Raw genomic sequence first — 25266 nt, 5'->3', positions numbered from 1 at the left:
GCTTCCACAGCCTTAAACTGAAGGTGACCATCAATGGTTTCTCATGTGGACTCAGGATTTTCCTTCTCCCACAGTACTGCTTTAAGGCAACTTCCTAGGTAACTGGTATAGTATAGTACAGTATAACTGCTCAAAAATTATCAGTAATCCACAAACTGGAGTGCTTCTAAACTGAGTCAAAGTACCACAGCGAAGATTCAGTTTTTCTGAAAATCACACCAACGAAAATTTGGCAGACCTTTTTTTGCACAATTTTTTCTAGGTATTCTGTGAAAAACTTTTTCTCACRTTCTTTACAGTGCAAATCTTTGTTAGTGTATGCAGCCAGTCCTGCACCATTAGGGCAAATTCACTATACTTATCCCTTCTAAAGCTTCACAGAAGACTGAACTGTGACAGAAGTCACAAGATATTCTAGCAGGAGTAAAACCAGTGCTATATATCTACTGCTGTAGAGTATGCTGTGCTGCACAAGGCAGACTGGATCATAAAGCTAGCAGAGCAATTTGTACTTTAAAACAGATGCAGCAGAGCAGGACAAAGAGGAGAACTGCTACTGTATTTGAGACTCAAATATAATTTTCATTCTCCTGTGTAAGATTTCTTTCTGGGCAGTTGAAAAGTTTGTTTCAGCATCACAAGGTAGGAAAGCATCAAAGTTCTTGCAACACCAAGCTCTACCTCCTCAGCACAAATGCCGTGGCACAGTGGGAAAGTCCCTATAGACACCTTGACATGGACCTTGTTGTGCCTCCTGTAGCAAGACAACAAAGACCACAAAGCTGGGAAGATGAACTGACTAGTTAGCATGTCTCATTTCAAGATACTTCCAATGGGAACATTAGGATAGGGACTCAAAATACAGGTAATATCTGGAAAACCTCCTTATGTGTTTGGATAGTTGCAGAAAGGACCTAGGAGTTTTTAAGATCTCCTTGCTTCCTTTAACTGAAACAGAAACTTGGCATGCTTGTGCTCCAATAAGACCAGACTGCACATGCAAGAGCAATGCTTTTTCTTGAAAGGTCTTCTACTGCTAGGGAGTGGGTGACTGGTGCTGCAGCTTCAGATATGCTGCTACTGGACTTCAGTCTGATATCAGCACACCCTGGGGATCTCAGTACTTTTGGTCTGGAAATCTCATCCATGAAAGTCTGATTAATAAGGGTACTCCGCAGTGCAATAGGAGTGCAGTGCAGGGATACCTGGACTGTGTCTAGATACACTTTGTACTTCTGAGTCCTGACTCAGGACTGCTTACATGAGACCAGATTGTACACTGTCTGCCTGGATATCCTGGTATCCAGCTGCCTGGACAGGAGGGGTCCTCGAGCCTGGACAATTAGGGGATGAGGCCTGAAAGGTGGGCTGCAGAGCATACCTGTCCTGCTGTGAAGGCACTGACCTATGCTCTCTGCAGTGGACACCAAGGAACCACGTTGATCTCTGCAGAGTCATTTGGGCATCTCTGAGCTGCACTCCACAAAGTAGATCTAGGCACCCACAAGGTGCTGTGATAGAGCTGATACAGCTCTGAAAATCCAGAACCCTGCGCAGGGGAGTTAGAGGCACTGTTTATGCTTGGAGTCAGCTAGGGCTGGGCATGGAACGAGGGCTACTATGTTCACCTGGGCCTGGGAGGCTGCAAGTGAAACCTCTGGAGTTGGTCAGTACCATGCTCTCCTGAGCTACCTGGATCCTACTAATCATGCCCCTGTGTTGCACAGAACTGACTGCTTCCAGACCCTATTTGTCTCTGCATCTGTGCATGGAAAATACATGACCCAAATAATTTGACCACAGATTGATATATATTGAAAGTTGATATATACCAAAAAAGCTGGTATAGTGGAGATGAAAATTAACATCTTTAGATGTGAGTTTCTGTATATCATTTAGCTTAGTTTAATGTCGAGTCACCAGAAACAGCTAGAAATTCTCCCAGGCAGCACACACCCATCAGAAATTGGGCGGAGAAGACAGCCAGATGTCTATTATGAGCAGCATAAGAATACAGCAGACAGAATACAAAGGATAGAGAAAAAACACCCCACAAAGGAGTTGATTTCCCAAGCAAAATTTATGAAAAGTTTTTGAGCAGCAAGCATTTGGGGTCACCTGTTAATATGATGAAAAGCTAAAGTAAAGACAAAATAATAAAGAATAATAATTTAAAAATCCATACTCTGTTTTAAAAATGAACTGTTGAGAAGTATGGCAGTCTTCTGTGTAATAACCAGTGAACTTGTGCAGAGATTTTGGGGGCTTTTAAGTCCTAGGTTATTGTATACCAATTCCCAATGACAGCAGGATGCACTTCTGGTTGAATTGTGCACACCACTTTTTAATCACAGGAATTAAAAAAAATAGAGGTGAGTGTGAGTGGGAGACAAACAATATATACAAAGAAATGCCCACTTTGTCATATTTATTTTTAAAATGAGACTGCTGATAATTTAAATGTTAATACTTTGCACATTGAACACAAATTCAATAGGAAAATTTGAGTCAAGTAATATATGGAAACATTTCTGCTGTTGTCTTAAGTGACTGAATGCCACAATGTAATTCTGTAAATGCTTTATTAGCAATACTACGCTGCAAAAGGGTACATATCAGCACTCGCTTATGCACAGGGAATTCATGCTTTGAGATGTGGAAGTCAAATTCAGTAATTCTGTTTTCTTAGAAAAGGCAGAGCAGGCAAAACCTTTACCTGAGTAGTCTGCTACCTTTAAAAAGCTCTGCTGCTGTGCACTATGAATCGCACTTAAAGCCATTTATAACTATAATGGGAAAGTGATAATGCACTACAACAAGCAAGAGACATAGCTCAAATGACTCTTCAGGACATCTTATACATATGAGAGCACAGAAGCAAACACTTTTGTTTTAAAGCACTCAAGAGTGTCAGGTATTTTTCTGAAAAGTTACCTGAATAATGCTGAACCAGCTGCTGAAGAGTTTCAAACTGCGCCCGAGTTGTGATATAATAGCCACCATTGTCAAGTTTACGAATTTTATAATGTTTGACATGATCTCCTTTCATATCATCCCAGTCACGAATAGACAGGGAATAGGCACCTGTTCCAAGAGAAAGAGGAATAAAAAATCATAAACACCTTTTAGACAGCTAAAGATTTTGGTTTGCCAGTCGTTTACTATAAAATAAAAGAGAATTTGCTTTAAAAAATGCCTATTCTACCTTGAGAAAGAACAAGTGAATCCAACGTAATTAAAGCAAGTATCACAGAAATCTGAGGGTGTTCGTGCCATACCTCTTTCATACTTTTCTAGAAAGAAATCAGGACTTTTGGGTAAATGAAAACTCACATCTTAACATTTACTGCTTCAGGTCGTTAAATTTACTTTTCCCACTCTAAGTGTCAGGTTACACTGCAAATACTGTACTTTAGGTAAATGCCAGTGGGTGGTAAATGTCAAGATTTTCATGGGAGCCAGTGGAGATAATAACTTCATATCTATGTAGTGTTGTTACCCAGACGGATCCCAAACTGCTTTACAAGCATTAAACAACCAAATTAACCAACTTTGTATGTCACAATCTTTGGATGAGAAAGCCCTACTACACTGACATCATGCATCAGAAGATCTGCAAGAACTGCACATTTCCCTTTCCAAATCCATGGAGGAACTTTAGATATTACTGGTGGGATTCAGATGCCCAAACACAGAGCTTAAGTGCCATGTGAGATGCCAAATGGGACACCATGTGAGACATCCTGCCTGGCCTCTTCACAGGGCAGCAGTTTTCCCACAGGTGTCGAATTTGTCCAATCCATGTGGATGCCTTGGATACCTTCAGGCATTTCAAATGGCTCTAAATGCTCATGCCTACGCAATGGAAACTCAGTTCAGGGGCTGGATTTAGGTTTTAGGTGTAGTGGTAGGTGTGCTATGTGCTTGGTGCAGAGGCCCAAACACAAATATCTGGTGCTGTTAAGGCAACTTAATTCCAACCTCGTTTCCACTGACTATAATGGTACTGTACACATTGACGGTGCGATTCAGGTTTGAACACTAGGTGTCTTCAATCGTGGGCAACTGAAGTGAGCCTCAGCTCTCCACTGACTGTAAAGGGAGCCTGCACACTTTCACAGGGACCTGCGCAGTCAGGTGTCTTAATTTGAAGCAGAATCCTATTCCAGATACAGTGACACCCACATGTTGGTTCTCTACATTTTCAAAGGTGAAATCACATTTTACAGCATAATGCAGTTTTCTGAGCAAAAGCTTGGTCGTTTCAAAGGCAGCAGGGAAGGTATCTTCGCTCATGGCTCAGAAGGATATCTTGTTTACTCAAAGGTAATGCAGACATTAAAAGAAAATACTGGAAGCAACTGTAGAGATCTCAGGAAGGCCCCCCTTCTGGAGACTGGACTGCTTTCACTGGCAAACATTTCAGCTAAGAACAGGAAAGGACAACCAACATCAGATAATTTTGGATTGCCTGGAAGGTGGGATAATTTCCTACAGGTCTGAAAGCAAACAGCCCTGGCTGCTGCTTATCCAAACTCTACCTGTACTTTTCGACACACCTGACATTCACATCTTCCAGAAGCACCTCCATCTAAATAAAATGGTTTAAACCACCTCCACAGTTACACAGCTGAAATTCTTGATATAGAATGTCATTCCTGGATTCTCCCCAGCAAGAATTTTATGGAATTCTGAAATTTCTCTGACCATACTAAACTGCAACAGATCACACTGGTAAATAGCTTGCCACTGAGTGGAGCTGCAGCAAACAAAACTCCTCCACCCCTAAACTCCAAGGAGTTCTCAAATTCCCTGTTATTTATCCTCTAAATAGGAGGAAAAGAGCCAGCATTTACACACAATTCTATTTTACATGAATGGGAGATACCCCGAAAGAAGTGAAAGGCTTCTTATTTTTAAGTGTAGAAAAAAATTGTTCAGGTTATTTTTCTGAGGAAAGTCTCCCACTGAGTAAGTACATTTCTCTAAACTAGGAGCTTTTGGGGGATTTGCAGGCAAATCTTGTACATGCTTTGTACCAACACTGATGGCTGTACACTGTTGTCCTGCTTCCAAAGTTTTCCAGGCAGAGTTCTCCAACTCTGCATTTGTGAGTTTTGATCCACTAAGAGCAGCTGTATTTTCTTTAGTCACATTCCCTGCCTATCTGATCAGTATCTCAGATTCTTTAGGAAAATGTAAACAATCTTTGGCTCCAGTTCTGCAATCAGATCTGCGTGGGTGGCCCCCTGTGGAACCCCACCAACCTCAGATCAAGTTGCAGGACTGGAAATTTAGTTCAAATCTGGACAAAAACAAGAACCAAGATTCATTTCATTATTCATTTATTTAGACTGTTCATTATTTAGACTATTCATTATTATCTGCTGATAAATTCAAATATAAGGGATACACATAATATAAATTTGGATAGAAATACCACACGGCAGTACATCATATTAATGAATTTTTAAAAAAACAAACCTAAAAACAAACAGCATTGAAAGGTGCAGATTGAAACCAGGTGAAGGATTATACAGACTAATGTAAGAGCTGACGAAATACCTGGGTAGTCAGGCTTTGCAAAAATAAAAAGCCAAATCTGACTGATTTATTTTGGAAGTATGGTAAAAGGCAAGCATGACCATGGGAAGTTAAACTCAGGCTGAAGTCATCTACTTGGATACATTTAACACAAGCTTGATTAATTTTATTAGTGTTGTTATTTAAAGCAAAGGGGACAACTCTAGGTCACAAAGCAATTCCTGCCTCAAGCCCAAGATGACTAGCTAGAGTAAAGCATTTTGAGACTTACAGGAGAATGCACCAATCAGTTTTCTCAGCTGACTGTTTTCTCTCTCATGAACAACAAGGTTTTTCTATTTTCCTCTAACAATGTATTTCCAGAGACACCACAAGGATGAGAAAGGAAATGGGCACTTTTGACAAAAAGCATGCATGTTCTTTTTTCCATTGGCTTTGGTGCCAACTTAGCCTGAAGATGTAGAAAGCCTCAGGTTCAAGAGCAGAGAAATTAAGCTTGTTGTTATAAGCACATCCATGATGGATTACTCCATTTCCCCAAAACTTTTTGTTTCTCCAAAGAAGCCCTAGAAAAAACCTCACTTAGCTAAGTAAATGCTCCTGCAAAACATCTCTCCTACCACTGCACAAAAAAGGTCAAAATAGACTCGACTGATAGCATGGTTTAGAGAAATAGTGTAGTGGGTGTTTTTAAGCATGCCTGTGTTAGCGACTTTTCAAACTCCGTATAGAGTGGAATGAAGTCCTGCTCCTCATATGCATAACAACAACAGTTGGACAAACTGAGCAGGTGGAGGCTATTTGCAAAAAAGAGAGCAAGTTAGAGCATGTCTTGATCCTGGTGAGAAATGCTTTGCTGCTAGCTTAGGTATGGAGAAGCTGCTGAGTGACAGGATGGGAAATTAACCATCTGAAACAACAGCACGTCGATTCTGATTTTGCATGATAACCAATCTTCAGAATTAAATACAATGAAGGAAGAGTTCAGTGACTGCAGGGGTCAAAAATTCTAAAACCTAAAATTTTAGATGATAGAATACAGCATCTGAAGATAGGTGAGATGGACAGAAGTGGGAAGTGGTGCTTCTCTTCCTTAAGTCCTTTTACCAGCCAGGACTCCAACCACTTTGGATGCCAACTCTAGCTGACAGTGTACTCTGCTCAAAGCACTGAAAAGTCAGTGCTTTAATCATATAGACCATCATTAGACTTCAGAATTTCCATGGAATGAATTCTAGTGACTTATGCTTCCCCAGCTATGGTTTCACATTGTTGGTCAATTAAGAAATGGTCAGATTTGTTTCCATTTAGTTGCATGTTTTCTCCCCAATGGTCATATGAGTTAGAGAGACGTTTCTGTGAAGATGAAGCTTTGAAGAAATTGATAGGTCTCATTAACAAAATGAAAAAGCAAGAAAGATGGAGCTCCTGCAATATTTTTAGAGGGGAGGAGGAGAATACATCCTTCCACTTCATTTCAACAGAATGTATACAATTAAATATTTCCAGAATATATTCATTGGAAATATTTTCAAGTTTTCTCACTGTTAATCTATGAATTTAAAATGGCTATTTTTTTCCAAGGATCCTTCCTAAAGAGGAAAGACCAAAAAACTCTCCTAACTGTCTTCCCAAAATAATAAACAGCACCTCCCTCCCTGCAAGTCTATCTTACACTTTATAGTCAAGAAGAGTCAGACATTCTGCTTGTTCTGAAGCAAACAGCAATTTTCACCAAACTAAACTGCAGATTCTCAGTATGTATTCACAGTAAGCCAGCTGGCCCTGTCTGGACCCTAATATGGACACCAGGAGCCCACAGGCGCTGCTCTGAAGGGCCTGACTCCTCCAACTCCATTGTAATAGTAGTATCTCAGCACAATCGTTCAGACAGTACAGCGCTCTGAGCATGACAGCAGAGCAGAGCACCCTGCCTGTGCCTAACTTGTACTGCAGATACCATGGGCTGAGTGAGGCATGGGTTGCACTTGGGTTGTTTTCTGCTTCGAACACTCTGAAACCTGGGATGTCCAGACATCTAATTCCTTGGCACACGTATATGCAAGATGACACTTTTCTCTACCTTGGTATCCCTGAACACAGTATTTTACAAACTTACCATAATTTTTCTCTTATACCTACTGATTAGTAGTCAGAATAGCTTTGGCCAGCATACCTTTGGTAGTTTCACTTTCCCTGATAAGGAAGGTACCTCTTGGGTTTCCAAATGACAACAGCTGCCTCTCAGCATCTTTTCGGCCAAGTTTGCCAAAGTACCACCTTGGGGAAAACATCAGAAATAGTAAGAAAATGCTATATAGGATTACTTGACAGTGTCACAGAGCTCAGACATGGTAGATTATTTGTGGAAAATATGGTTACTCAAGTATATTCAACCACTATCCTCTTACTGCAGCCATTTGATTGTGGTGGGAAGGTAATATGACAGATCTGTGGAGTAGATGTTATATATGTTGTACACTAGCACTTGTATTAAGCCTGTTATCAGTAGAGGCGGGGAATGCTTATTTGATGTCTTACCACAAAGGTCAACTTTTAGCAAACAGTGGGCAAGACTTGGGAGAAAAGGAAGAGACAAGGAAGAAGGGAGAAAAATGCTTTGCTGCTGAAGAGCAGTGTTTTTACAGATATTGTTCTAAAATACATATTTGATTTACATAGTGATTTATTAGTATCCAACATTTTTTTTGCAGTACAGCTATGAAAACTCAGTAGAAGGACCAGAGGCAACCACTTTGTCGTGGTTCTGTAAGGCTTTTCAGTACCTTTTTCCTTCCTGCAGCAACTAATCAGGGTTTTAAGTTTTGGGGTTTTTTTTTCGTTTCACAGTCAACCAAGTCAGAGGCACTTCAGATGACAGTTGGAATACTTATATCCTAGTTATTAGAATAATGTCAATGAACTATAGCAAACATAGCCTGAAGTACAGACTACAGTAGCTCCAGAGTAGAATCCAAGGCATTCTACAGAGCTTATTCAGATAACATACAGATCCCCCCAGTCATGCTTTGCAGCACTGCTATACAGTACCCGCTCAGACATCTAAGCTACCCCAATGTAACTCTCAAACTGGAAATAATATGGATACACACACAGCCACAGTGCTCTACTGTTTTGTGTACATATGTCCTTATCATACTGCTTGCCATACACTTTGTATGCATCCTGTCCTGCAAAATGTATTTTTTGTTACAAGCTGCCCTGCTTAATGGACAGTTTGCACACCGGTTGACTCCAAATATTTTTACAGTTTGGTTCAGGAAAAGTAAGGGACCCATTTGTTTAAAGCTAGAAATTAGCTGACACCCAAATAAAGTAAGCAGAACTGTGTTCTTTTAGGTTTTCTTCCTTTGTTTTGACATTGAAAAAGCACTGAGCTTGTGCTTCTGTTACTAATTACCTAATTATTTACCAGTGCAGTCGAGAATTGAAATAAAAATGATGCAAGTCATTTGAAAAATCACTGCAATCAATCAAAACAAACTCCTCAAGTCTCCTTCAAGTACAGCACTAATGGGTCTTTACAATGAAAAGAAAACATACTCCTCTGCTTGGATGGAATCGACTGGAGCCACATAATTGCTGGGAATATAACCAGTTTCGCCTGTTGTCAAGGACCGGGCCTCCCACCAGTCTCCTTCCCTGCAGAAACAGAGGTGAGGAAAAGTGAAGGAGAGCTGTAAGGACAATGATCTGACTGCTGCTGTGTGTTGTAAGAATTCACAGCAACTCATCTCTTTATCATGGGCTGTTCTGAGAGAACTGTTTCATGCATCTAAACCAAAATAAAACATGTATTTATTTGCATCTGTTATTAGCTCAGTAGTGATTAGTAACGTAGCCTTCCAAATGTAGCATAATGACATAAACAGACATAACTTCCACTGAAATCAAATTTGGTTAGGGCTGAATTTGGAATAGAATATTGAAAATTGTCCCCACATCAATTATAGACTCTTGAGAGAGCCTTTTAAAAAAGTGCCAAAACCAACACTTTCACATCCACTGCTAATTTTAACATGACATTCAAACTTCTGTGTGGATACTCCATCTGAAACACAAAGACATCAAATAGTCAATAGTTTTAGATAGCCTCTAAGGGTCACGCTTCACTGTTATCAAATTGTTGTTATCAAATGTGGCCAGAAAGTTCAGCATCTTCAGTAAGAAAGCAGTTATGAAAACACATTGTCTAAGCCATTTTAAACAGACAAAAAAGCTTGCGTGAAGGTGCTCTTATTAAAATTTCTAACTCCACTTTTGTTAGGAGTTTGAAAGAATATGAACTCTATGGTAAACAACTAGAAAACAGCTGCAGTTAGTCAAAAAAGAGCTGTTTTCAATTCTACAGCTCAGAAGGTGAAGAACAACTAGCTTTTCTAGATGCTGGGAGCCAACGCTATCTTAATGCACATTGTGTGTATTAGCATCTCTAGAGAAATGGGCCATAGGGGTTTAGGGTGCTTTAGGGTTTATGACCCTAACTTTAGCAAGCTGAAGGGCTAACCTTTCCCCGGTATGCAGCTGTAGAATATTTCTGAGAGATTATGCCACACTGTTGTTGATAAATATTTTGATTCCTTTATGGCTATTATTATCAGCTGCTAAAACTGTGCCATTATCACTGGTTCCCACTTCTACCCTCCTACTGCACGGACACTCCACTAGATGGAGATATTTTATCATATCTAGGGAGGGAAAAAAGGTGCTGTAGCTCGTAACAACATCATGAGCAACCCCCTCTGCTTTGACAGAGAAGCTTAAATCTCTCTGCCAGAAAGGAAGGGGAATGCAGATTTTTTTCACAACATTTAATTATAGGCACTCAACTGACAAGCCTAGGTTAGGAGGAGACTAGTTAATGGAGCTAGCCAGACATGCCAGAGCAGTGGTGGTGATGGGGATGATGGGGTGGGTGTTTTAAAGTACCTGAGTGAGACTCTGCTCTGAATCACCACCTGCAGGCACCTCTTTTCCCCAGACTGTGCTTGGTATCATTCCTGACTTAAAATCACAAGGATACCCTCTGTAAGCCATTTCAGGTACTGCCAATCTGGACTTCTTATCCAAAGCCAAAATCAAATTTCATTTCTTGGGAGTCGAAAAAAAATTTACCCTCAGTAAATTCCAGGCAAACTGTTTTTATGCACCTGTATGTTTCTTCATCACAAGCAGCACTGACTATTAAAAAGGGCACTTTCGTGTCCTTTCTGGTACAAGGGCAAAGATGAAGCATTCTCACAGAAAAGCTGCTTCTATGCAATCCCAGCCTGGCTGTCAATACTCTGGGAGTGTGGTTAGGCCTAGTGTTTCTAAGCGGACAGAGTTGACTATGATAGGAACTGAGCTTCTATAATCCTACAGGAAAATCAGTGGCTGCTTGATTTTCTTCCCTCAGAAAGCCTTCCTCCCGGCAGTAACCACCTGCATCAAAATGCATGTACTGCAACCAACCACAAATGGGGGGAATCTGTCTGTCCCACTGACTCCAAATAGCACTGCTCCACATGTCCTTGTGAGCACCCCCGGACTTCACCAATTGGAACGGGTAAGGAACTTGCAACAGGAGGAATTTGTACTTGTTTCTACTGATGGCAGAGTTTGTGCAAGGTTAGGAAAGTGGTGGGCAACATGAAAAAAATGGATAATAGCTTAAAAAAGCCTGTCTTTTTTTTCCCCCAAGTGCTAATTTAGAAGTAGAGAGGTTTTTAAGCTGCTGCTCTCTTCACAAGTCTTAACTGAAGTTTTTGTGCTTTCATTTACATCAAAGCTCTTCAGCTTCATGATTTCATGAAATATTCCACAGAATTACCTGGCTTTTTTTTACATTAATACACACTGAGCCAACTCCAACCCTGAAGTTCTTCTATTAAAATTAACAGGAGTTGCACCAGGGATGAATTTGCCTCATTGTCATATAGGATAAAAAACAAAGATTGGAGAAATATCACAAAGCCTCTAGAAAGCTATGTACTTGGTTGTTAACCCATTTTTACTTCTATATGACAGCAGTACTGAACATATGACAGCACCTTCAACTTTATGTTCTTAGCCAGGAATTACAAGATGTTCTGATTTAGGTCAGTAGCACAGTAATATTTAGATGCTATTTTTAAATTGCTAAGTGTCTTTTTCTACAGGCAGTTGATAATATTAATTTTAAATCAATGATTTCCAGGATGAAAGTAAGGTTTTCATACAAAATGCAACTGTACAATGGGGCATTTATACTTAACAGAGCTTCCTAACAAGTTCAGATTGTATCACTTTTCTTTAAAAGAAAAACACGTTAATGCTTTTAAACCCATGTTGACATGCAAGTCTGGATCACATTTCTTCCTGTGAATCAGATTTTCTTAGCTCGCTCCTGTGCAGAGATACTTGCAGCAGATTGCAAAGAGTGTTAGTATAAGCCTTGCAGAGCTTCTGTTACTACTGGTAAAGTACAGCGCTTGTGCTGTGTTCCAAATGTGAGTTTACTCTGAAATGTAAGCAGTGAACCACACAATCTAACACTTATGTATTTTTGAGGTAAAACTGTATTTTGGCTGATTTTTTTAATAATAAAACACTTAAAAGACAAAAACAGGTGAGCATAAAGACTAAAACCCCTAAATATCTTGAATAGCCCACATCATATTTTACAAATAACATAAACATATTTATCAACATTATAAGTTTAAAATACTAAAAGGCATATTCCCAAGCTTAAAACTTACGAGCTGTTAAGTATTTGAAATTTTTCTCCTTTGTGAAAACTTAAGTCATCTTCTGTTCTTGCTTCATAGTCATAAAGTGCCACAAAAAGAGTTACACCTAAAGAAGAACAAACATGAGTTACACTCCATCACAGAAAACAGAAGTGAAAGGAACCTCAAGAGATCAGGTGGCTAAGCTAAACTTAAGCCACCCCAGTGGCTGAGGAGCAAACTGAGCTGAAGGCTCTTACTTTTTGGACAACCCTTCTACTCACTGTGCTTTTCGGCAGACAGTGGGCACACTACCTCCTTCAGTTTCTACAATCATCAGTCCTTTTGGTTTGGTACCCACACAGAAGAGAAGGTTCCCATGTGAGTAAAGGAGGTCTAATGTTCAGAGAAGAGGGAGTTTAGAGATACCCATGCCAAATGTTTCCTGTTAACTACTCTAGATGGTTCCCTGCTTCAACCACATTCCTCTCTCATTCCCTGGTTGAGGGATGAGGCAGGCAGGCAGCCAAATTGGGCATGTCCCCAAAGTGAACTAGCATCTGTAGGTTAGCGCTACTCTAAACAACATGCTGGGATGGTTGTGTCCCCTCAAACAGTCCCTGATGTAATGTGACTGATTAAATGCACTGAAATAAGGCTTTGAAGCTCACCTGTTCCTCCTCTTGTTCGCAGCGTCCCTGTATGAGAGGAGGAATTGACTCCACCAAACACTGTCAATCCTTGGCCTCCTGTGGCATGGAAGTTGTTGTAGTTTGGAATTGAAGTCACGCCAAAGCTAGGATAATGCTGCGGAGTGGGATCTGTCCCATAGCGGTAGCCTGAACTTTGAGTTAAACTGCCATCCCTCTCGTCAGTCAGTTTTGTTGCTTCTTTATCCTTACATTGCACACAGCCCATTATCTAAAATCCTAGGAGAGCAAAGAAAGGACAGGTGTTCATTCGTTTATGCTCACCAGATCTCTCTCTAACCCACATATGAAGAGGATCAAATTAAGCTCACTGCTCGAAAGCCAAGTATTTTGAAAAAAATCTCTGCTTTTGAAGATAAACAGCAACGTGCTGGGAAAGCTCACACAAAATTCTTCCCCACAGTGGTTTCCCATCAGGGCCTGGGAAGGAGATCCTACCTGCTCTTACTGTAGTAGCAGCTATCTGACCAGCCTTGCCAGAAATTTCTTGCATGGAGGCAGTAAGAGGAAGAAACCTCTCTCACTCACCCTTTGCCAGGAGAGCACAACTCACAGGGGAAGATCACAGCCAAAAAGCACAACTAGAAATATTCAAGTCTGGCTTCAAAATACATAGCAAGACACTTAACTCACGGTCTCATTTTTGCCATTGCCAACTACACAATAGCTGCCATTGATTTCATGCAAAGGTAATACCTTGCTGGAGCCTTATGTGACATACAGAGATGCAGACAGAGCAGAGCAGATAATTATCRCTCTACAGGAAAGTAGGAGGCAACTCATCAGATAGAGCATTTAAAACAAAAGGAAGTGCTGTTTTACACAGTACCTAACTGAAGTATAAAACCTGTTGATACTAGAGGTTGGGGTAGCCAAAAGGATAAATGAGTTAAGAAACTAGACAAAACCATGGAGGAATTAACATGTTAAATGCAAATAGCCTTAAAATCCAGATCCCAGGAAACTGAGAGAGTACATTCTACCTCTAAGATTTCTAATTTTTATAACCTTTTGTTCAGCATCCTCATTGGCCACTACTGGAGTCTGGATTAATCTCTCTTAATTTTAGCTGCATAAAAGTTAAGAGCCTATATTCTCAATAGGTGGAGCGAGACAGAGGGTCATTCACYACATCTCAAAAAAAAGCCCTCAGAGGTTCATGCTTTTATCTAGTATGAATTTTCATCAGTGAGCTCTAGTATCTTAGCGCTTGCATGCTGGCGTTACCAAACTCTTTCCATGGACTCTAGCTGAACCTAGACACAAACTTAAGTTTCTAAAGTCAGGCGTGAGGAATCTAGGGAATTGGTCATTGCTCTGGATGGACCCTTAATCTGATCCAGTATGGTCAGTCTTACATGTAACCTGGAACAGAAACATACTCTAAGCACAGGGCTACAAGAAAGAGCAGTGACAACAGAAAAAATCTTTAAAAAGGAAGAAAAAAAACACTGAGACAAACTTTCTTAATCTTAGCCCAACATACTTTGTCCAGAATACATGAACATGAGGGGAGAAAGTGAGTCACAGAACAGAAAAAAAAAGTATAGAGAGGTAGGCAACTATTTTTTCATATTTCTTTTCACATTTCAGCCAATATCCTCCACTTAGGGTAAATAAAAAGCACATCCTTTTGCAAATATCCTCATTTTTCTGTAGCTGCCAGGCTGGCTATTTGGTATGCCTTACCCCAGGATCAACACAGGAAATTGGTTTTGACAAACTCAGGGGATTCTGAAAAAGCATATTCCATTGCTGCTAATGCCTGAAAAATTATGCAGTAGCTGTTTGCCTGTGATAGCTCATAATATAGATACCTGCTTCTTAAATCTAGCCTGCCTAATTATAAAACCCCTTCTGTTCGAGGGTATTTTCCACAGTTTGAAGACACTGCCAGTCATTCTGCCAGCGTGTTCAGAAAAACAACCACTTGAATACACTTTCCTGAGCTGCCATGCCTTGACCAGCGCTGTCTGCAGTCAGCACACGTTCTATCATTTCTTCCTCTCAACTCAGAGATGCCCTTTTTCCATTTCTTTATTTCCTTCAAGACAACACATGCGCTCAATGGAGCCCCCTCGCAAAAACTTGGGAAATCTCTCAATGCAAGCGGGAAGGGATGAAACAGAAACAAGAACTCCCCACCCCGCGTTTGCCAGGACAGGCAGCGCGCGCTTGTGTCCCTGAAGACACCAAAGTGCAGAAAGTGCCAAGGGAAAAGTGGTTGCAGAGGCCAGCAGCCTGGAGAGTGCAAAGCGCTGTGGCTGCCAACGGGGCTGCTGCAGTGGCAGGGCTGCCCCGGGCCGGTGTCGCAGGCGTGGGGTCCTGCATGGGCACTCGAGGCCGCCCAGCCCCGACGCCAGCCCAGCAGCGGCTCTGGGAGAGCCCCACAGGGACTGCGCTGGGCGCAGAGGTGCCCAGTTTAAAATAGCAGTGAAAAACTGGTTACGCAGAGCTCTGTGCTGCCTCTTTTTAAAAAGCAGAGTGGTCTAGTCCTAGAGACCCTCTCTTTAGCAATTTAGCTTAAGGTCGAGTCTTCTCCGGCTCCTTTCGGAGCCAGGAGTCACACAGGCAACACCAGGAAGTGAAGCAGAGCGATGTGGTCGGCAAGGCCCCTGTGGTGCGAGGGCTCGTCTCGCTCCTCTGAGTGCTGAGAGAGCCCTGGGAGTCCCACGCCGCAGTTTGGCGCAGCCACCGTGCCGGGGCCTCGCACCAGGAGCCCGCTACGCCTCTGCAAAGCTTCGCCTCTGGCACACAGGCAGCCAAACCCGGGCGGCTATGCAAATGCGCTGGGCGATGGTATGAGGGAAACTCCAGAGCGAAAAGAAGCGCAGAAGTGCAGACGATTTGAACGGAGATGACTGAGCCATTAAAGAAGAACAATTAATCGTTGTAAGTGCTGGAACATACATGTATGCGCTTCAAAACAGCTGAGTGATACACAGGCTTCATTATTTAAAAAAGAATCACAGCAGCCATTTTGTCGGCTTGAAACAGTACCTCCCTGTGAAACTCTATCACCTCCTTCCCCCTACCCAGCTCTGTTTCTTCTCTTAGTTTTTCCCCTGTGTTTTCACTGGAAAAAGTAGAAAACCAAATGAAGGAAAAGAAAGAAAAGAAGAGAAGGGAAACATGAAATTGTGGGTGGGGGACGATGACGAAAGAGGTTCTCTTCTTGTTGCTGCTGCTTCTGCAGACATGAAAAAAATATAAATGAGAGAATTATTTTTCAAGTAGCCCTACTGCTCATTCACAAACTTTCAGCTGTGTAGGGGAAAAAAATCTCCACTGGCGTCTGGGAAGAGTTCAGATAGCTAGTTACAAGCGCTGACGAGCCAGCCCTACATACTTCATTTACACACTTAAGTAAATTGATGAGAAAAAAGTTGGAGCTACAGATCACCTGCCAAAGAAAATCATCGAAAGTATTAATTCTGAAAAAAAGTGAATAAACCAGGAGATGGTACACATATGTACTGGTAGTGTCAGTAAAATAACAGTTTGGGGGGTTTTCTTTTTGTAAAGGGATGATATGAATCGAGAACCACTGAATTATCACCTTCTGATTTTTAGTTTGCTTTTTGTTCCCATTATCTTTTTGTTGGCACAGGCAATGTAGAGGGAAGGAGAGTTTGATGCACAGCGAATGACTGACAAAGAGGGCTTTTTTCTTTCACTTTGCCCTTTTCCACTTTGTTACAGTGTCTAGACAATCCAAGGATAAAGACTGCTTGATTGTAGCCTCTTGTGAAATGTGACAGAGCGGGTTACACGCATGCATCTTTTCAAGCCAAGTCCTTGCAAGTTGTCTATTCCTGGCTCAAAGACACTAGCTAGAAAAGCTGGGGATTTTGCTAAATGTGGGAGAATACATGTGTGCATGTATAGGCTTGAAGTGATTTGAGCTAACTTAGAGTTTTCATAGACAATAAATATAACCTCCATTCAGTGTCACTCTTTATATCAAGGAAAGGATTCCAAAGACTAATCTCCTTCAGTATCACAGAGCGGGCAGTTAATACCCTAAAGTCTCACCACCCTGCATGTTAGCAATTGCAGTTTTGGAAGGCTGGAGTTATTCAGCCAGCTCTGGGATCACTAAACAAAATCTGGAACTATTTTACACTGAATTCTCTAGAGACGAGCATACAACGTTGTTCATCCAACATGCTGCGCAACTTAGAGTAAAGGAACAAGATTTTATTAAGTTTCCTTTAGGACAGACAGTGTTTCTCAGATGTATGAGTTATGGGTCATGCAGCATTATCATAATTTGTCACTGGTATTGTTAGAAAGTACATAAGTAGCTCAATTAAAATTAACTTTTCTAATGCAAACAAGTTGCATTTGTTTATTTTAAAGATGTGTTTTTACGGGCAATATAAAACATTTGTTTTCATGAAAATATAGAACATTTACATGGTTTATAAGATTTCCTTAGAGACAAATTAAAAAAAACCATTATGTTATTTGTCTCATTTCTCACCCTTGTTATATTTCTTGGACTCTAACAATTACATTGCAGGCAATCCAACATCAGGCTAGCCAAAATAGCAGTTTCCTCCCACATGGTGGAAACGTTATTGGATGAAGATACAAAATTAACAATTTCATTATTAATTATTTATTTAACCACAGCACCTATGAAGATGTTATTAATGCTATTATTATTAACATTAATCACCTCCTCCACTTTTTCTAGAGGGTGGTTGGTTCTCAATACAAAAATTGAAGCTAAAACTGAAACATCAGCAAATGCCAGGCATCCACTCCATTAACAGAAACAAAACAAGTTTTCTGTTAGCTAACAGAAGCCCAGGAAAAATCTAGGAGTACTAATGAAGACTATTTTTCATACTTTTTATTTTAAAAGGATATGTGATATTTGAAAAAACAAAAAGTATTGATTAGCCATGATCTACTCTTGCTTCTGCAGTTATAAACCATCAGGAAAAGACAGACAGGAGGATAACCAGTGTAAATTTGCTCCTTGAGAGCATCAGAAGTTTCTACATTCTCCAGAATCTGATTTTTGAGTGCTCTAGAAGAAAGTGTATCTCTTACAAAGCCTGAGGGAGGGACACAAGGAAATGCAGGGAAACCTCTACCTGTGTCTTCCTATCCATGCCATGGCATCTACCCTCCAACCCCTTGCCTAGTGATGCACATCACCATAGAAAAGAGCTTTAATCTGCAGACGAGACATGGAGCATGTTCAGATCCAGCAGGGGTGCATTCTTCTTCCTCTTTACAGTTTTATTTGGAATGAAATTCTGTATATTTTTAGGAGAACTTCTTTCTGTGAAAGAGATGAAAGGACAAGACTGGACGAATGGTAACTGTCCACTATCTTCTGACCAAATCTTACAAACTGACATGAAAGCACCACCAGCAGGAAAGCTGAGTTAAAAAACAGTTATGTTGAAAGGGAATCAGAAGAACAAAATCCTGGGCTTTCATTCCGCCTCTGTGGTGAATATGCTTGTTAATCAAACCAAGGGATGCATCCAGCACGGCAGTGAAATAATACTCTCTAAGGGATATCTTCTTGGTGTTTTATGTTTTGCTGAAAGCACTACAGAAGTATCAGTCTGTGATATCAAGCCACAATTTCATAAGTTACAGTAGGATTTAATATTTGAAATGCTACATTCTGGGTTATCATGAAGATGTAAGAAGTACAGAAAAAGACTTCCAAGAATAAGAATAGCAAGAATTTTTAGAAAGAGACTTTAAGTTTTCTGTGGAATGCCTCCTGCGGCTGGATATAGGGAATAATCAACATACACAGAAATTTATCCCAAAGTTGGAACATCTTACTTTCTAAGTCACCATTATTAGCTCCCTGGGGAGAAACTGATGGAGTAAGTATTTTGACACACAAACCTGAGACACGTTAAAAAAAAATCCAATTTTCAGGAAAGCCTTCCTCACTCACTTCAACTATTACAAGCCATTAAGAAGGCATGTCAAGCTGGGCAACAAATAGGCATTCAAAATTAGTCATATGTAGGCCACTAGCTCTGATGGTCTCCACTTACTGACTTTTCTCTTTGATTTACAGGTATGTTGATAGCAGCATTTTGGATTTCTAGAATTCACTTTGTGTCAGTTTCAAGCCAACCTGAATTAGACAGATGGAATAAAATAGCAACAGTTGCTGCATTGTTTATTTATATCTATTAACTCTGGGACCTTTTAGAAGACTGCCTTCATTGCAGTTTGATCAGTGATTCCACAATTTGTAGGAATCATGAAACAGATCAGAAAGATACAATGAATTCTTTAAAATAATAAGAACTGTTGGGTATTATTTACTATTTCTCAGGCTTTAGGTTGCAGGTTACCTTATACATGTACATATTTTTATACCTGATGGAACCACTGAAACCAACAGCCCATTCTAGAAGGAAAAGAATTGTACTGCAATATGATAGATTTGTTTCAGCCTTTAAAGAGGATGAAGACTGGGAATTTGTGTAGAATGCTGTAAATCTACACATGCACTGCACCTATCATACTGCATTAATACATATAAATCAGAGAAGAGACAGTACTATCATTGGATATCCTGYGACTATTAAGGATATACAGAAAATCTCACATACATAATGTGGTATTCCTGAACAAAAGGCCAGAAATGCCAGGGCAAAACTTCGAGTCAAGAACATATCTGGACCAATGAATGCATTCAAACAGCATATTCATGTGAAAAACAGCACTGAAAAATGCTTGGGCTGCATTCATTTGATTTTTGAAGAGATTTTTGAGGAGAAAGCTCCACCCCCAGATTCTGCTTTAGTGGGCTAAGCAGAAAAATCTCAGCATTTAAATTGCTTGTTTGTCTGCAGCAGCCAAAAGTCTGGCAACATGAGCAGGCCATGCTCAGTGTCAATGAACACCCATAGGAGGAGCAGTAGGAAGAGCAGTCTTAGAGGAACTCCTACTGCTATAYAGTTCTGGCTCAAGGCAAATGCCTTTTGCAGTGCTGGAGAGCTCTTACTATTGTTTTTTGTTGGTCTAAAGTTGATTTGGAAGCCTTCTACAATGGTCAGAATGGCCAGAAATGATCCAGGAAAATGAAAAGTTCCCACTGCCACCAGGAAAGCAGACTTTGTTTCTGAGCTTTGAAGTGCCACATTGTGTCCTGCTGTTCTTTCACATTGACAGAGTGACTGGGGCTGAGGCCTTGGCAACAATTTCCTGACACTACAGACAATGTTAAAGTTGCAACACATTTCTGCGTAGTATATTCTCTGTGTTTGCCTTCCTTCTTTTTTCCCTTTGGGACTTGAGCTAAAAGCCAGGCATGCAAGATGAAGAAGATTTGTGCTGCTTCTTGCCTGCTTAATTTCAGCCAGCCCCAGAGGCCAGGGCAGCTGGCAAAGGGGAGGTGTATGAGGAAGGATTTGAAGGACAAACTACAACCAGATGGTTGGTTTCTGTCAGAGGTTGTGAGCACAGCTGTCCACGGGGCAGGACAGGCGGCCACCACATGCCAGGAAGGAGGAGTGATGAATGTCTGAGAAACAGGCCCATCTTCCCGCTGTTGATATTAGCGGGGCACCTCACTGGCTCCTGTGTTGCTTCAAAGTATGAACACTAATCAAAACTAAGTTACAAGCTAGAGAGGAACAAGAAAAATCAGTGTTCCAGCTGGGTGGCAGTGGCAGAAGGTGCCCCCACTCACGGTTCTTGTTTAAGGGACAGTTGCAGTGGTGGAACTGGCCCGTAGCCGGCGGGTGAGAGGGTCACCTGGCAAGGCCACAAGAAAACACATTAGCACAATGCAGCTGTTTGAGCAGGCGTAATCAAAAGCTCCCCAATGCAACTAAGGAAAGAACAGGAGGCGAGTCCTCCAGACTGCCGACAAAAGACCACTCTGCCACTCTTTCTGTTTTCTGCTCTTTCCTTGCCAGATGAGTCTGTGAATGTTATGGCCTCATCTTTTTCAAAAACAGTGAATTCTTTTCCATTCTCTGTGATATACTCCTTTCAGTTAAAAAAAAAAAAAAAAGAAGAAACCCCACCACCACCTTCGAAGAAAATAAAAAAATCTCACCCTGCAATCTCTTAAAGTAACAGTCATTGAGTTAAACCCTGTATCATCCTAGGGTATTTATTACTTTAAGAAGGAGATGTCCCAGAAAAACAAAGCTCAGGAGGATCTGTTGCATGAAGAAATTCTTGTTTTATTTTTTCTCTCTCCACCAACAGCTAAACTTCAGTTGCAATTTAAAAGAAAGAGACCTATTTATAACTAACTTGATAAAGAAAGCCTGCAGGTTTTACATTCATACACTGAAGAGCAAGCCAGATTCACATCTTCAGTTAGGTTTTCTTTCTTTTTTTCTGTTCTTACAAGGAGTTCAAGAAAGCTTTGAAATTAAGCGCTAAAGGCAGTAAATATACAAAGTAAACACACTGTTTACTATACAATTAAAAGCCCCAAAAGGATGGGTCTATCCTTGGTTCTGAGTAACACATAAGAATACAATGTCAATTCAACGTATGATTTCAAGCTACATTCCTCCTTCATCAAGCTGCTTGTGGTAGCTCTATTCACTAGCAGAAAAAAGTGGGTGGATGGTCTGCATAAGCATTTTGAGCTAATGCTCCTAACTTTTAATGTGCCTTTTAAGTACATAAATTAGAAAACCTGTATCAAAAGAACAACTGCTGCAAATAGCACAGTCATTTTATCTTGGAAAGAAAAGAAGTGAAAGAGTAACTCCACTGATTTCCTCTTTCTTTTCCCCCCTATAAGAGAATAGAAAGATGATTGCAGGTTGATTTGAACTGTTCTGATTTTTTCTCTCAATTCTTATTTTTAGAAGCTACCCAGGATTAATGGGTGTTCATCTGATTCACAGCATGGGAGCTGCATAGAAGAGAATGCAAAATGTGAATTGGGAAAGGCAGTGAAGGAAGGGGGAATAGGGAAGGGGAGAGGTAAAGAAGTTTTGCCTGTTTGCTTCTCTGGAATATATGAGGCAGACTGAAAGATCTTCCCTCAAAATATATTGCTTCTTCCCCCTAGCGGTCCCCTCTCCCCCACCGGTTGCTTGTGCACAAGCAAAACTAACATCTTCTCTGCTTTGTCTGATTTCTGTTTTACGACTGAAGAAGTCGGAGTATGTGTCAGCAAGGAAATGGGAGCAAGCTGAGTCTCAAATAAGATGATTTACTTTGAGACTATTCAGGACTCTGTTCCCTCCAGAAGAGTCCTCCAAAAGGGGATCTCATTTCATCTATGCTACTACTCCTAATATTTTAAAAGTGTTATTTAAATTCATATTTGCCAAGTTATGCTGGGGAAAAAATACTCTCCTTCCTGAAAAGGAGCAGAAATTTGTCTGTGGCCAGTTCACAAAGAAATTTTTCAGTCTTCTCACCATAACTGCAACTGGCTTTCCCTACAACTGCAGAGATGCTTACAGATAAAGACCCCAGACAAGATGGGGTGACATGGTGACAAAGGCCAGTGAACAACCACAGTGTTGAAGGTGGACTGTGTCAGTAATGGTAAGATGTTAAAGCTCTGCCTGCATTTGCACAGAAAAGAGGTCTCACCAGTAGCATATTTATCAATATATAGGGCTGTAGGACTGATGAGTTTTCATTTTTGATAATTAATCCCACAGCCTGCCCTGACTGGTAGGTTGGTACACCTCTTGAATCAGAAYGTCACACCCAGGAGGAGAATGATCCAACAACAAGAAACACAGGGAGAACATCACAGGTGCTTCAAGAAATGGGACTTAGAGTTTAGAAAAGGGGTCATGGTGGGAGAAATCAGGAGGGAAGGAAGGAGAGAGAAAGACTTCTCTTCTCTTCTAGTCACATGGGGCTTAAAAAGGGATTTGATGCCAGCTGAGGGCCATGAAAAATGGATTCTAGAGCTAGATAATGTTACCCCAGCTTTCCACGTAGGGACTGAATACATTGATCAAAACACCTCATTTTTAGTGCCTGTTCACTAAGCATATGGTAGATCTATTTTTAAGCACATGTCTGAGGGCAAGTATAAAAGAAAATGATGGGTTAACTTGATTTCATCATGAACCTGAGTTTGTTACATGCACTGCTCAGGGAATGATCTGCAGGGGATGCTCATGGGTAGTGACTCTCAGCAGCAGGTTGGAACCTGGTTCTTCAGCTTAAAGCTGCTACAATCTGCTCGTTGTAGCTCTAGGAGGTAATCCTTAATGTCCTAAGCAGAAAGTCACACTGAAGTAATGGATTAAATGGCAGTTTTGGATAACTTGGTTAGATGTCAGGAAAAAAAAAAAAAAACCTTTCTAGTGGTAAGGACTGCAAAAAAACTAGAATAGATTGCCTAAGGCAATGTGAAGGCCGGACAGGTTATTTGCCAGGGATGGTACTGCCTTTGGTCAGGAGGATGGATGAGCCTCTTTCAGCCAGGTTTTCTTTTACTCAATCAGTGACAAAAACAGCAGACGCAAACACTTTTTTTATAGTTCCTCCCCTCAAGCCAGAGAAAGTGTGATGTTTTTATTTTTCTTGCTCTCTCTTTATTGCTCAAGGTTCATATGCTTAAGAGAAGAAACTGCACTTTAAATCTGGTCTGTGAATGAAGGAACATCTGCAAAGATGCTAAAAACACACCTGAAGATCTGTTAGTCACACAGAACAAAGGGTGGATGTTTGCTCAGGTGAACATTTGCTCAACCTAGCATGCAGGATTATCTACAATAGCGTTCCTTGACCTGTGATCCAGGGACCACCAGGACCCACAAATCATCAGGTTGTCCACAAGCCCACAGCACACATATGAGCAAGCAAATGCACATCCACAAAACACTGTGGCAACACTTTGCAGATGGTGCTTATGCTCCCCATCACATTTGCTGTATGCCCTCCCCACTTTGACTGATACTCTGAGTATGAGCAGCTGTAAAGCACTGATCCAGAGCGCCCACGAGAACAGCTCCAACCATCCTCATCAGGAGAATGAAAAGAGCACTGCATGAGGAAGAGGCAGACAAGAGAAGTTTGTGCTCTTTCTGTGGATTTAAGACACAAAAGAGAAGTACAGAATTGGAGAATAATCTGGAGCTGACAGGCACGGTTTCACTGAAGGAGACTGCTTTGTGATACAMCTCATAGATTACATAAGCATAGGTAACTCAGGAGATCTGGAGATCCAGTCTGGAGTTCCTCCCTGCTTCCTGGCACAAAAAGATAAAAAAATGAAGACTGCAGAAGTTAACAACTAGGTGAGTAGCACAGCGTGCAGTTATCAGACTTGTGGACCGTGCTATACTGCCTATGGGGAGAGGGTATTTAAAGAGGATGTCTCCTCTCAACAGAAAAGAATACACACTCCATAAGCCAGGCTGGCTAGACAAATCAGATTAAATAAGCAACCAAAAACACATTTAGCACAAAAACATAATATCAAGCACAATGTTAAACAAAGCAGAGGCTGTAAGAAGATGAGACCCTTCTCAGTTGCCTATATGTTAATTATGAGCATCTGAAAGGTGAACTGAAAAATGGATAAACCATATGTCTGCTCAGCAGCAATTCAAGTTAATATTCCTGAAAACTAATAGATAGATTCATATTATTGGAATATTAAAAGAAATAGTTAAAACCAATTTAAGAAGCCCAAGCGGAAGAGGGGAATTGACAGGCACTCTATGTCACAAATGACATCTGTTTGAGTGACTGACAACTTAGGATGTAAGTCAACTTGGATAGTAATGAAATCACCCAAGATGAGGTATTGGCATCTGTTACAGATTATTAGAAACACATTAGAGGATAGGATGACTGGCTTCTTCAACACCTATATACAAGTATCATGGTCATGCTACCATCTCAATCACAGCAGGACCTGTTGACTTACTCCCTCCCACAGCCAGGGAGTAACACTCAGGAGCTGCAGTGCTGGCAAAAGTACAGCTTACTGCTAGTCATATGATGTAGCTACACCTGAATTGCCTGCAAGTCATATGTGGTTTAACAGAGGAGCCAGACAGCCCCTGCTCTAGATCTTGGCTTAGTAGACAGGAAATGATCACAAACCCAGAAGGTTACTGGTTGTTCAGATTGAAAAGGACTGACACTTTATGYACAAATAAAATTTGTACATTGCATTAAAATCCACTCTAGTAAAATTTTATACAATATATGAACATATACTTCATCTATCCACAAATTAAAAACAGAAGGCATGATTTCTGAGGTAATTTCCCAAAACTAAAACAAATGGGAGTCATATCAGATGGAAGAAAGAAAGTAAAGAAAGTTGCTGATATTTGGGAATAGTTTAA

The 25266-nt window shown here is 40.8% G+C and overlaps 1 protein-coding gene across 5 annotated transcripts in view; it reads right to left on the bottom strand.

Moving 5' to 3' along the window:
• Positions 1 to 25266, bottom strand: part of FYN (FYN proto-oncogene, Src family tyrosine kinase) — a 139974-nt gene that overhangs the window by 28366 nt on the left and 86342 nt on the right. For all 5 annotated transcript variants that reach the window (XM_026065558.1, XM_026065555.1, XM_026065557.1 and 2 more), the window contains exons 4-8: positions 12926 to 13183; positions 12285 to 12381; positions 9109 to 9207; positions 7721 to 7824; positions 2935 to 3084 (exon numbers count right to left, since the gene is read on the bottom strand). In XM_026065558.1, the coding sequence (XP_025921343.1) occupies positions 2935 to 3084; positions 7721 to 7824; positions 9109 to 9207; positions 12285 to 12381; positions 12926 to 13172 (697 nt within the window). In that variant the 5' untranslated portion in view covers positions 13173 to 13183. The remainder of the gene's footprint in view (positions 1 to 2934; positions 3085 to 7720; positions 7825 to 9108; positions 9208 to 12284; positions 12382 to 12925; positions 13184 to 25266) is intronic.

Source organism: Apteryx rowi, unplaced genomic scaffold, assembly GCF_003343035.1.
Source record: "Apteryx rowi isolate R43461 unplaced genomic scaffold, aptRow1 scaffold_229, whole genome shotgun sequence".
In the NCBI taxonomy this organism is placed as follows: domain Eukaryota; kingdom Metazoa; phylum Chordata; class Aves; order Apterygiformes; family Apterygidae; genus Apteryx; species Apteryx rowi.
The sequence above is the reverse complement of the archived record's forward strand: the minus strand, read 5'-3'. Positions and strand labels throughout refer to the sequence as shown.